Source organism: Nannobrachium achirus (genome assembly GCF_963921795.1).
Source record: "Nannobrachium achirus genome assembly, chromosome: 16".
Classification (NCBI taxonomy): Eukaryota; Metazoa; Chordata; class Actinopteri; order Myctophiformes; family Myctophidae; genus Nannobrachium; species Nannobrachium achirus.
Genome location: NC_137823.1, coordinates 23,805,135 through 23,818,324, shown reverse-complemented (window position 1 = coordinate 23,818,324; position 13,190 = coordinate 23,805,135). Strand labels below are relative to the sequence as shown.

Sequence of the window (13,190 nt, the reverse complement as noted above, 5' to 3'; positions counted from 1 at the left end):
CCATGCGAAGTGAGCATTGTTTTGTTACATATATCTGTCCGCACACCTTGAGCAGAGCGGTTTGAGCCACAAACTCTGTGGGGTTTTGAAGGAAGTGTTCCCTGGCCTCCTGGCTGGAGAAGTAGTAGGACTTCTGGCGGTACTTTGCTGCGATCTCTTCTGAACCGGGCAACAGGACGTTGTGTTCTTTAAGGGCCACGGGACAGAAGTGATGGGCGTCCCCCAGTGATCTGGTGGAGGTTACATCCTGCATTTCATAGAGAGGAGAGAAGGAGGAGAGGAGAGTGATAGGTACAGGTAGACAGATTGTGATATCATCCCAGGGATCTGATCCTTTGTACAAAAGGATCAGATGATCCCGTGCCTACCCCTGTTTTTCGTTTTCGTTTGGACATCATGCTTGCATGTGTGACATTAATGAAACATCATATGGAATATAGCCATTTAGATATAATGACGTCTGTCTCTGCCATTGCTAGCGGACCCTGATGAAGGCTAAACGAGGCCGAAACGCGTTGGTTGTTTCTTTAAATGCTGCCATGAGCTAAATAGATTTGTTTTCTACTTTGAACTGAACGGAGCTGCCTTGGATTCCCCACCTTATCAGTGCACTGTTTTATGTTACAATGGAATGGAACTAGAATCTTTTTGTCTCAATAGCCATTTAGTTATCTCGTACAACTCCACCCAAGGGTTTTTTGTTAACCCAGATTGTTAACGGAAGCTGACCCGACGTAACCACAGCTCTGACCGGACAACCTAAAGTGACTGCCTGTGCCCTATTGATCTGAGTGCGTCTTATCCTACAGTAGAAAAGTACTACTGGCTGAGCCTGCACTGCAGAATCAAGAATGTTAATTTAACTCTGAGCCTGTAGGGACCACTCTTATGGTGCATTTTAACAGCGGGCGACGGTCGGGCGTATTTTCCGGAAGTGCGTTATTTGTCAATGGGACCCGGCGAAAAAGTCGCACAAAAACGTAATAATTTAACTTTAGAACGACATCGCCCAGAGACGCCGGCTGTTGCCCACTGTTAAAACGTAGGGTGATGCTTGTCGCCCCCATCCGAAACGTTTTCCATATTTTTTCAAAGATGTTCAGAAATAGCAGATCTACAATATACATTGTAAAACGTATAAAATATAGATGAAGTGGTTGAAATGATTGTGATGCTGTATTAACAGTACCCCTCAAGGACCCCACTCTGAGAACCACTGTCTTTTGACTGACTTCATTCTCTGTCTCTTCTGCCTCATCCTCCTGCTGGTCCTTCTCCATCTCTGCCAGGGCCTGAGCATCCTCCTCTTCCTCATCTTGGTCCACACCTGACAGCTCCCAGGGAACATGCTGGAAAGGCCCTGAGGAACACAAAGCACTCTAGAATTATGTGAAGTTTCGTTGCCTAGTTTGGAGTTCAGTTTGAAAGGTATATTAGATGATTATTTAAAAAGAAAAAGTATCTTTCTATTCTATTGTAATACGTTCAGTATAATGACGTGATAATGTGTATATGTTTGGACTGTAAACTAAATTGTAAAAGTCAAAATCAACTGTGTGTTTACTATTCAAAACCCGATTCTTTCCGTCAGACTCTGATGCAAACAAATGAAAACACGCACATACACGCGAATAGACGCACGCACGCACGCACGCACGCACGCACGCACGCACGCACGCACGCACGCACGCACGCACGCACGCACGCACGCACGCACGCACGCACGCACGCACGCACACACACACACACACACACACACACACACACACACACACACACACACACACACACACACACACACACACACACACTACAGTACTCTCACTCTCTAAGTGGTGGACCATCTCTCCCAGCAGCTCATCAGGGCTCTTGCTGCCAATCTCCAGTATTGAGGAGCTGCAGCCGGCAGTCAAAGAGGATTCCATGCTCTCCCATTCCACCATGAACTGCTTCACCTGTAGCTTATAGTCATTCATCACTGGACTGTCTGGATAACCCAACTCCCACTCTTCAGGTAGAGGCACATCTGTGTGTGTGTGTGTGTTGGGGGTATAGTGAGAGACAGAGAGTGAAATAGAGAAACCAAACTTTTTTTTAATCTGCTAAGAACAACTATGTTCGTCAATGCGTGAAGAATAAAATCCCACCTTCTTCTTTGATAGTGACAGAACGTAGTGTGTCTTCTGTGTCAGGCATGTCTACGTTTTCTGCCAAGAAAGAAGTTATAATACGTCAGAAATAAAATGTAAAATAAAATAAAACATTGTTTGACAGACAGACACCTACCATCAGTCTCCTCTGCCACTGTCTCTAGCTTAGCCTGGGGTTCTGAGGTTTTGGATGCCATCTCTGCTTGCTGTTCCTTGACACTTCTAGAATAGAGACCAAGGGGACATACAGCAAGTCAGCAACCACAAACAATATGTAGAAAAAATATTTTTTTAAATTAAAGAAAACTAAATGAATAAAGCTCTCAGGGGCATTTCAACGTTTTCAGGCCAAGGAACCTTTGTTGAGAGAGAGATGAAGCAGGGACCCCTATTTCATAAATTCCCTATAGTTTCATTGTTTGACAGCACAATCATCAGTGTATTTTGGATTCATGTCAATTTGTGTTATCAGATATTTAACCACTTGAGCCATCACTACTTAATATACTTGACCTTTCACTCTGTACTTAGTCTGCTCTTTTTCCCCTCTATACCAAACCTTTTGCCGAAAATAGCCGATCTACAAGCTCACAACGCCTCTATTTTTGTCTAAAGTTCTCAGAATATGGATGCTAGGGTTCAACTGGTTAATATAAAAAAGGGTGAAAAAAAGGTTTCTATCACACAAAGATTTGGAGGACCCCATGTAGTAACTCTGAGGACCCCCTAGGTGTCCCGGACCCCTTGTTGAAGTCCCCTGCTCTAAATAGTCATCAGTACGATGCATCAACCAGAACCACTCACAACAAGGCTCGCTTCTCCCTCTCAAACTTTTCCTCCTGCAACCTGCTTTTCACTGCCACGTCCACAGAATCCTTGTCCGCCTCATAGAGTCTCCTCAAAACTGTTCCTCCTGTAGTTGGTTGTGAATGAATATAGGAATGAATTACCAACTTACACCCTTTATAGCAATACTTTTCAACTAGTGGCCCGGGGACCACCAGTGGTCCTTGAGGGGGTTCCAGGTGGTCCCAAGCTAAATGGAGAGTTGGTAACCAAATGGATCCTTATAGATCTTTATAAAGAGGTAAACATCTAAATTGGATGGAATTGGCAACCCACCTGAAAATGCTTTTTCTTTTTTTTTCACAAAACATTTTTTTGGCAAAAAAGAAAGTAGTTTGAATCAATGAAATGGAAATTAATGTTGTTGGTCATTTAGTTTACCCTCACCGTGACTGTCTTGGAGGCAGAAGAGAACGTCTGGCATGATTCCTGTGTTGCTCTGCTGTATGGCGGCCAGCTGGGAGTGGTTCTTGGGAAAGTTGTCCAGCACCCAACCTGTTCTCATCTCTGCGTTTCCATCAGCCTCCTCAATCTGATTGGTGTCAGCCAAATCATTAGTGACTGCACCAAATTAGCTTCAAAACCCACCATTTATATTAACGTTTGTCATGAAATTATTTTTTTTCACTTGAAAATCTGTTATTTTCGGCAAGAAACATTCTATGACAAGGTTTACTGGAAGCTACAGTATACCAGCCATGTCTCATCAACCTCTTTTTATGCTGGTTATTGTGAATGTTATACATGGCTCAACCAAAAACTCATGTCAACTGCAGTACCTCTTTTATTCGCTTCTCCAACACCTCAGCATACAGGTCAAGGGGAGGTGGTGTGTTCATTTGCTTGGCCTCTCTTAGTGCATTAATCACCATGGCCTGCACCTCTGGGTGATCTTCTGTCACTGAAATCAAGAGAAAGCTGGTTATTATTGTAAAGTACATTTCAAACCATGAATGGCTCACTGTACCGCACTTATCACAATGGCTACTTATTGTATGAACAAAAGCTTAACACGCTTCCGATTCCATAGCAATGTAAACAGAGGCTGAGCAGCGGTCTGTTATTCAACAATAACAGTTTCCCACCCTGCTTCTAAATTATTAAGAACGTTTCATACCATATACCATAAAGGTATTTAAAAAGAAATTGTAAATTGTAAGAAACATGAACATGTTAACAGAAAAGGTACATTATGCTACACATACCTGTAAGATACTGTATACAGGCAAGAGTCAGACTCTTTATATAAACACACGCACGCACGCACGCGCACACGCACGCACGCACGCACGCACGCACGCACGCACGCACGCACGCACGCACGCACGCACGCACACACACACACACACACACACACACACACACACACACACACACACACACACACACACACACACACAGCTCATCTCACCCAATTCCTGGCTGCCCCTCATCTCCGTCTCCATCTTGATTTGCTCCATGGCGAGGTGGGTTGTGTCTTCTTTCACTCGGTCCAGCCTGTCCTGCTGTAGCTTCGCTACAACTGGCTGCATCAGCTGCTCCACGTCCAGCACCACGGCTCCATAGTGGCGAGCCAGCAGGGTGCACAAGGTGCTCTTCCCTGCCTGCCGGGGCCCGATGACGGACACCCTGCAGGGTGCCCTGGGCATCGGAGGCAGCAGGTAACGCCGGGGGTTGATGGCAAACTTCTGATAGGCCTCCTCAGATGAAAGGATGTAGAGCTTGTCCTGAAACCTGCTCCAAGGCAAGGGGATTATTCAATCTATAGAAAACAGCCACAAATAATACACTGACACATATTCTATTTACATGTCAATTACAGGGCAACTTTTTTTTTTACAACAAGGTTTCATATTTTAGATAAAGAGAAGAAGAGAGAAGAAAAGATGAGCGTTGTTTTAATTTACTTCTTTCTATCGTTTTAGTGATTTTAACGATTTTGATTTGCATGCATGCCCCCAGGTTGGGTGCATGCATGCAAGTGGCTAAATATGTCTTTTTAGACACAATAAGCCCATTCCTAAGATGCACTGCAATCTTTCATTGGCAGATGTGATTTAAGGGGGCTGGTGTAAATAGTAACACAGAAATTGCCGGATTATTGTGTCTAGAAAGACATATTTAGCCACTAGTACACATGCCCCCACCCACTGAAATCAAATACTAAATTCACTAAAACAATAGAAAGCAGTAAATGAAAACATTTTAACACTCATATTTTAATTCATTAACTCTAATTATTATTAACAATCTATGAACCGATGTTGTAAAAAAAATAAAGTTGTCCTTTAAGCTTAGTTCCCAGCCATTATTTTTCCTTTCTGCCACTGCCCCCGGAAGACCAAATGTATATCTAAAATGCAAGTGGCATTTAATGTACAGTATTTAATCTGATATTTAATCTGGTAGCTACAGTCCAGCCTCATACATACCCTCCCACCCACAGATCACTTACCCCACAGAGAACTCCGGCAGTCCGTGGACGATCCTGCCCTCCTTCAGAGCTACGGGGCAGGTCCGACCCCATCGGCTCCTCCTCCATCTGAAACCAGGGGCTACAGCCCTAGTAGAGGACATGAAGCGCAGCAACTCTTCCTTGAAAAGGAATGAGTGGATTCAGGATCACTACACTTCAAGTCAACCAAGGGTGATTTTTAAGCAGACAAGGATAAGGTGTGTTAGATCAGTGGTTCTCCACGTTTTCAGGCAGAGACCCCCAAAATAATATTTGAACCGGGGACCCCCACCCTGCACAAGCACCTGGAATTGTAGGAGTTGGCATTATATTTAGTTTGACTATCTATTCCATTGTGAAAATAGCCGATCTACATGCTATTTTCACAATGTCTGCCTCTAATATTTGACAATTAGACCAATGTTTGACCAGAGGTACTAAAAATGTCTTTAAAGTCCTTCAATTGTCACTTTAGAAATGTGCAGATACCCTGTATAGACTTATACTGTATGTTGGTCTGTTTACTATTGAGTGAGAAAACAATGTTAACATTTAGCTAAACATCTGTGGGACCCCCCCAAAATAATTTGAGGCCCCCTCTGGGCTCCCGACCCACAGGTTGAGAACCATTGTGTTACTGTAGATACTACTGTCTATAACCCAACCAGTACCTGACCGATCTTTGACACAGTACTGCACAGTAATTGAACATTGTTTGCCTCAAACCTGTAACTGTTTAAATGTGACTATGGCATGTTCATGAACAATGTAGTAAAAGTGCAACATATTGTGTGATCACAGACCGTGCCGATCTCATCTGGCAGTTCTTCCTCCTCATTTTGGTGCAGGCGGACAGGAACAGCAACTCTCCTCACGCCTAAGGATTCTAGACGGGACATAACATACTACAGGCACAGCAGTGAACAGCTTGGTATCTATCAACGCTGCACAATTCATTCTCAAAGCTCAATGTATTTTCGACCAAGCTTCCTACAGTGGGGTATAGTTTGTCTTACCATATGCAGCTCCTCAGGGCTGTGATTGCCATCCAATTCAAAAAGGTAGAGGGGGTTATGGTAAGCCATGTAGTCCTAAAGGAAGAGCAGTCAACTCATTTACCCAAATACCCATATTTACTAGGGGTGTAACAATACATTTTATAGCGATACGATACGTATCACGATACATTGTTGACGATACGATACATGGACAATATTGGTTCATTCATGACAATACGATTCGATTCAATGATTTAAAATCGATATAGTAACTTAACAATTAAATTAAATCTGCGTGAAACGTGTCAATAGTGCAGGTTTTAAGGGAACATCTATTATCATGGATATAAATAAGTAAACACTGTGATTCTCTATGGACATTATACATTATTTCAACACATATGGACAAACCTGCACCTTGACACCCGTAACATAAATGATCTTTCAAACATTAATTAAGGGGTTTAAGATAACCTTTTCAATCTGTGAATTTTTTTTGAAAATGGGGCAGTTCACTAGCCACTTTAACAGTTTCCATCTTTAAGACTACTATGTAGATTTAAACGGCAGATAGGCTATCTGTGAAGTGCTGCCCTGTGGAACATACCTCAAGTGTTCTGAGCACTATATTTTTGTACATGTTGATCCTGAGTAAAGCATTCTCTGCGGAATGCTCTGGCAGCTGCACCATCTCGCCAATCATGTTCTTCAAGAGATGCTTCCACCAGACACCCAGAACAAACACAAATGGGAGGTATTCATTGGAAATGTTTCAATGATACGCTAAAGATTTAAAGAAGCTCTTACAGCACACGGCTAAATGCATTATGTTAACGTAACTGTACAAATGGACCCATAATACTCAATACAACAAGTAGAAGACATGGTGTAATGGGTGAAATCAACTTAAAGCTCAGCTATTACTGCAAGACGGAGAATATACAGTATAGTTAAATGTTAGAGCCCAAATGGCAAAGATAGTCATATATACCTGCTCAGAATGGCCTTGATCCTCATCTTCCCCCACATCGTCCTCGTCTTTGATAGTTTCCTCACTATTGGAGTCCACCTCCTCAGGGTTCCACTGCTCTCTGAGGTAGGCCTGGCCTGTATCTGGATGCTGCTTCAGGCCTGACAGTCTCTGGATCAGGTCCCTGTCTGCACACTGCTCACAACACGCATGCATCAGACAATTCTCAAAGTCGACTTGAAACCACCAAGGTATTACTACATTGAGCAGACCTGGGTATTGTTTGGCCCTGGGGTCGTATACGGCCCTTTGGTTCACTCTGACCGGCCCGTGTAGGGTTATGGCAAATGACAAAATAAACACATTTTCAAATTTTACCTCATGCATGGACTAAAGCTGCTTTGCTTTTATTTTGACGTTTTTTATTCACGTACATATGCAAGCAGGTGGTCAGACTGGTCACAAGTCAAGACTACCTGCCTTACCTTACCCATCAAAAATGGCTAAAGTGTAAAGAAAAGTCGATGCCAAATGCCAGGTTTTCAACAAAATATTTGGCTGCTGATTTACTGAGGTGAAGCTGTGTTTTTAGATTGCGGGGAGCACTGCATTTTGCCCCGGCCCTCCACAATATTTTCTGTTGTTCATGTGGCCCCATGGAAAAAAATAATTGCCCTCCCCTGACATTGAGGAAAAGCTAAAGAGAGAAAAAAGTGTTAATGTTACCTTAATGTTTATGATGAAATCGGGTGTCAACTTGAGGTTTTTGATCAGCTCAATCTGCTCATGTATCTTCAGACACTCTTCTGAAATGACGGGCAGGCCGCTCAGCACATAGCCTGCAGGGAGACACAGGGTGCCATCACACACAAGCAATGTCCAGAACCGTTCCTTATATTATTATTATTTTTATGAGTTAAAGTAGTGAAAATAGCCGATCTACAAGCACACAATGTCTCGCACTGCGAGGCGTTGTGTGCTTGTAGATCTGCTATTTTCACTACTTTTGTGCAACACTCTTGTATGATGAAGTAGGCTTTTTTTTTTACGAAAGAACATACTATTCTGATACATGGAGATACAAGGTTTCTACCTGATAGTGAAGTGACGAATAGCAAGGCCGTAGCAGGCAGCCTATTCCCAGTTATTTAAAAAAAACGTACAGTGCTAACTTATTTCTGCCAGTCACAGCCAGGACTTCCTTTTTGCGTTCAGGTATTTCAGGTATGTCTGGTATATGTGCATACTGAACCAAATGTTATCTTATTTATCATATTGATGTGTGAGATGATTTACCATAATGCTCAACATCTGGTGACTGGAGTCTTTTAGTAATCAGTTGGAGCACTGTCTCTTCTGGAATACTTCTCCCCTCAGCCAAGATATCCAAGAGCTGAAAACATATATAAAATGCTATCTAATTACATGTATGATCATTGAGGGTAGGCAAGTGCTACAATAAGTGCTATGGGCTAAGGTGGAGTCTGAAGAGGTGAGTCTGAAGAGGTGAGTCTTCAGACCACGGCGGAAGCTAGGGAGTGAGTGCAGTTCTAAGTGAGGCAAGTATAGTTGTTCAGGGCGAAAACCATCCAAATTCTCACCTCTATTCCATTCTTGGTTTGTTCTTTGATGTGAGTGTTGAGCAATTCTTTATCTGCAATTTTACAGAACAGTCAGAAACATCGTTCACGTTATTTACAACCGTATACAGACCATGGACACCACTATGTTAGAAAATATGTGATAATAAAGGTACTTTCCATCAATCAAGATGCACATCCAGGACTCTGCTATTTTTTGGGCCAAAGTGGATTTGCCAACGCCCTGCCATAAATGAAAGATTTAGATACGCTTTAGGCACAGGTCATGGTCATATTGTGTCATATTGTGTAGAGGAATAGCAACATTAGCAAGCACTTCAAGCACTGTCATGAGTCACAAGTCACATGAGTTACAAAGATATAAAGAAAAATATAAGGAAAATCCTGAACAATAATGGCATTTTGCTGGACGTGATAACTTAGGGCAAAGTGTTGTTATGAATGTATTATACCGGCTTCCCAACAATGATGAAACAGGTGGGCTTGGCATGAAGAATCTCTCTCTCAGCTTCATCTTCAATTAGGTTGTCGACATATGTATCCATAGAGAGTCTATGCAAAAGTTAAATTAAGAATTAAAATAAAACACATGGGGTTTCATTGAACACAGGCTGTCAGCCCTATATGGCTGTGATATTATATAGTATTGGTTCTCAAAGTTGGGTCTGGGGATGCTCAGGGGTCCTTGAGGGAGTTCCAGGGGGTCCCAAGCTAAATGATAGTTAGGAACCAAATGGACCCTTATGGGTATGTAACCGAGTGTAACAATTGAACCAAATGGACCCATTAAATTATTAGGCCTATTATTGATTTTACAATATAAATTGGGGTCTCAGTCAGAGATAGAAATGCCATTAAATGTTGGCCCGTAGCTTAATGCATGTCAAACTGGGGGTCCTTGAAATTAAAATTGCTGGGAAATCACTGCCTTTTTTTTGTTGTTGCTTGTTTGTTTTAGAACCACTGGCTGTCATGTAGTCTACTGAAATGAAATGCATGCAAATTAATATCACAATTAGCTCTGGTCCAGAGCGTCAGTTATGGACCAGCTATATCACAACCATATGGCTGCCATTGATTTGCCACGGCTATTAACTTAAAGGGGAAGACCACCCATTTTCAATATTGAACTATGCCATTAATATAACTTAGAGGAGTTGTGTGGAAATAGAAAAAAGTTCCCCCCCTTCTGTGTTGCCTAGAACTGGAAGATTGATTTTGGGGTTTGTATTGTAAAGTACAATGTGTGATGTCATCAAGTTGTACTTTACAATACAAACTCCAAAATCAATCCTCCAGTTCTAGGGAACACAGAAGAAAGGGAACTTTTTTTCTGTTTCCACACAACTCCTCTAACTTGCTCTAAGGTATATTAATGACATAGTTCAATATTGAAAATGGGTGGTCTTCCCCTTTAAGTTGTACGTTATTATTAACATAAGGCTAGAAGTGTGGCCACATGGCTTTATTTATGTTTACTCACCTTTGTCTGACCAATCACCAATGACAGCAAATCCTTGCTTTTTAACGGCGAGTCGTTATAATAACCTAGATCTAAACCTCGTTGCCGACAGTTTGCTGTCAGTTCACAAAGGTGGTAACCATAGTAACCAGCAAACTAACCCGAGAGCACTTTGGTAATGAAGTAACGTAGCATGAAAACAGATACTATCACTGCATGACTGAATGCGAGTCAATAAACACGTTTAACTGCATGAAATACGCATTTAAATAGGCTACTGCATTGACATGACATGAGTCAGTCACTCACACGACGCAATTCGGGCAGGCTTGCTGCTTAAACAAGCTCGCTCTGGACTGGTTTGCATCAGTTTTGCGTGCTCCTCGCCGAGTGTGGCTCAGTGCCATTTCTATGTCTAGGGGGTGTAGTTCTGTTCAACGGCCAGTAGACTGCGCTAGTGTCTCTCCTGTTGAAGATCTCACAGCTCAGCATCAAAATATGAAGAGACAGAGGAAAGAGGATGAGGAGATGATTGGAGATACAGGTGTGTGTGTTTAACATCTGTGCTCTCATAGATGTCCACCACTCTCTAGTCCAAATGTCCTCTGTCCTCAGTGTCCCCTCTCTGTCCTCTGTCTATCCTCCATCACTCTCTCTCAAGTCTGGCATGATTTAAAATTGTGTAGACATCTTACAAGGATGAGAGAGGCTTGAACAGTAACTATATTGACTACAAATAGTAAACTCTATCGTATATTCTTCTCTTGTAATGATCTATATAGAAACTAGACCAGGTCAACCTGGTTGTGCCAGACCCCCTGTCTGTCATCATCATTTATGACATCATGCCTTTTGTAGGCATGTCATCATCATGTCATCATCATATATACCCTTTATATAGAAAACCCGGACAGACCGACATTTGCTTATGTAGGCCTACCCATTTCATGGGTCTGGCAAAAACTACATGATCACTACACACAGTGTGGAGTACTGTGTAAACACAGTGGTGGATGAGGCAGCATCACTGGAGCTTTACGTGAACTGTCAGAGTTGGGTATCTCCCCCATCAGACACGCAGCCATGGAGCCAACCTGTGCTTGAGCTGATCTTTTTGTTGTCTAAATAAGGCTATAGTTTGATGTGTTTCCTCCTCCTGACACGTAGCAAAAGGTTTTCTTCATTTCAGAGTCTGGATGTGGGCTGGTGTCAGTGTGAGATACAGGAAGTACATTTTTAGGCTTAAAAACATACTGCAGCGAGAAGGTCTGAGGATGTGGTTTATCACTTCTATCGTCACGCTCAAAAATGTGAACATGCTAGGTTCCTTTTTAATTCGCTACTGTCCTCTAATGTTAAGGCCATTTTCTTTGTCTCGTCTTCTAATTAAGCCTTGATCCATTATTGTATCAAGGCTAGATTGATTGACGCTGCTTAATGCTTAATTGAAGCACTGAAAGAAGTTGAAGCCGGCTCAACTTTTTTGTTGCTCGTCACTCAGCAACAATTGTCTGGTGTCAGTTTCTTCCTACATTCAGTGTATGGATGTATTCATGTGCTGTGTGAGAGTTGTTGTTGTATAGCCTAAAAAAGTGTTTAAGGAAACCTAAAGAGAAAAAAAAAAGTTTAGGCCCCAAACAGTCAAGGTGGCAGCCCAAACAGAACCTGCCACAGAGGAGGAGGATGGGATGTAGGAAGGAGAGGTTCTTAATTATACACTTTAACAAAACTCACCCAGCAGTATCTCGACTGTTGGTCTGACAGCCTGCTCCACTCTGCGGGGGGGGGGGGGGGGGGGGCTCACAGTTGTTAATGTCTGGTAATAACTGAGGATATACTTACCAGAGTTAGAGTTCTATATATCTATCTTTATTGTGAACTACAGTTTATCTGTGCCCTGCTCCCATTCAAAACAATCATTGTTTCTTTTTTTTCCTCCTTTTTTTCCTCCTGTTTTAGCAAATAATAAAAGTAAAAGTAACTGGTGTTCTCAACTCTTAAAGGTCTATTAGAGCATGATGGGTGCAAACACAAAAGACCTTAAAATATCAAATTAAGTCACTCGCAAATAAATTTATGACGTACTGCATGCAGGCCTACAGAGCTTCCTCAGTGTTTCAGAGACATATGTGGGTGTGAAATATGGTTTTAGAACATGGCGAGCATTCCATCTCATGCACGTCACACCTAGGAGTGTGACCTTGCTAGGTTCTGTTAGGATTTTTAACAGGTTAATCAGACAAAATTATTAGGTTCTATTTCTTAATCATTATCACCCATATTATAAGTATTACACATTTGGTGACTTGACTAGAATTTTTGGTTTCTCTGGTTTCTTATCTTGTCCTCCAATAATGAAACACATAAGTTGTTCTTTCCTCTAAATTCAGTATTTTTTTGTGGGTGGGGGGTTAGGTTGGCTGCACCTGCCCTTCCAAAATGCTATGCATGGCCCTGAGACTATAACATTGTAATGGTAATGTCATGTTTGTTCTAGTGATGATGACAACATCAGGACCATCAATATGACCATACACAGACAAATGTGTCTGTAGCAAAGACGGGTCTTGTCCATGGCAACATTTTAGACTTTATTTTTTAAATGCCATTATGTTCTTATTTTGATCAGACCCAATTACAGTATGTCAAGGGGCCAGGTTTTCCCCTGGACAACATGTCTCCAACTCTCCATACAGTACATCCTGTTA

General features: G+C 42.1%; 1 protein-coding gene across 1 annotated transcript in view; it reads right to left on the bottom strand.

The window, feature by feature from the left end:
* ak9 (adenylate kinase 9) overlaps positions 1 to 9,565 on the bottom strand; it is a gene marked incomplete at both ends in the record, with an annotated part of 35,940 nt that extends 26,375 nt beyond the window's left edge. The window contains 18 exons of the mRNA XM_080744811.1: positions 47 to 247; positions 1,233 to 1,360; positions 1,820 to 2,026; positions 2,287 to 2,372; positions 2,955 to 3,063; positions 3,384 to 3,528; positions 3,776 to 3,897; positions 4,408 to 4,730; positions 5,452 to 5,591; positions 6,255 to 6,356; positions 6,468 to 6,542; positions 7,057 to 7,167; positions 7,441 to 7,614; positions 8,146 to 8,258; positions 8,716 to 8,812; positions 9,021 to 9,073; positions 9,129 to 9,243; positions 9,473 to 9,565. Of these exons, the coding sequence (XP_080600937.1) occupies positions 47 to 247; positions 1,233 to 1,360; positions 1,820 to 2,026; positions 2,287 to 2,372; positions 2,955 to 3,063; positions 3,384 to 3,528; positions 3,776 to 3,897; positions 4,408 to 4,730; positions 5,452 to 5,591; positions 6,255 to 6,356; positions 6,468 to 6,542; positions 7,057 to 7,167; positions 7,441 to 7,614; positions 8,146 to 8,258; positions 8,716 to 8,812; positions 9,021 to 9,073; positions 9,129 to 9,243; positions 9,473 to 9,565 (2,394 nt within the window). The remainder of the gene's footprint in view (positions 1 to 46; positions 248 to 1,232; positions 1,361 to 1,819; positions 2,027 to 2,286; positions 2,373 to 2,954; positions 3,064 to 3,383; positions 3,529 to 3,775; positions 3,898 to 4,407; positions 4,731 to 5,451; positions 5,592 to 6,254; positions 6,357 to 6,467; positions 6,543 to 7,056; positions 7,168 to 7,440; positions 7,615 to 8,145; positions 8,259 to 8,715; positions 8,813 to 9,020; positions 9,074 to 9,128; positions 9,244 to 9,472) is intronic.
* Positions 9,566 to 13,190: the final 3,625 nt, after the last annotated feature.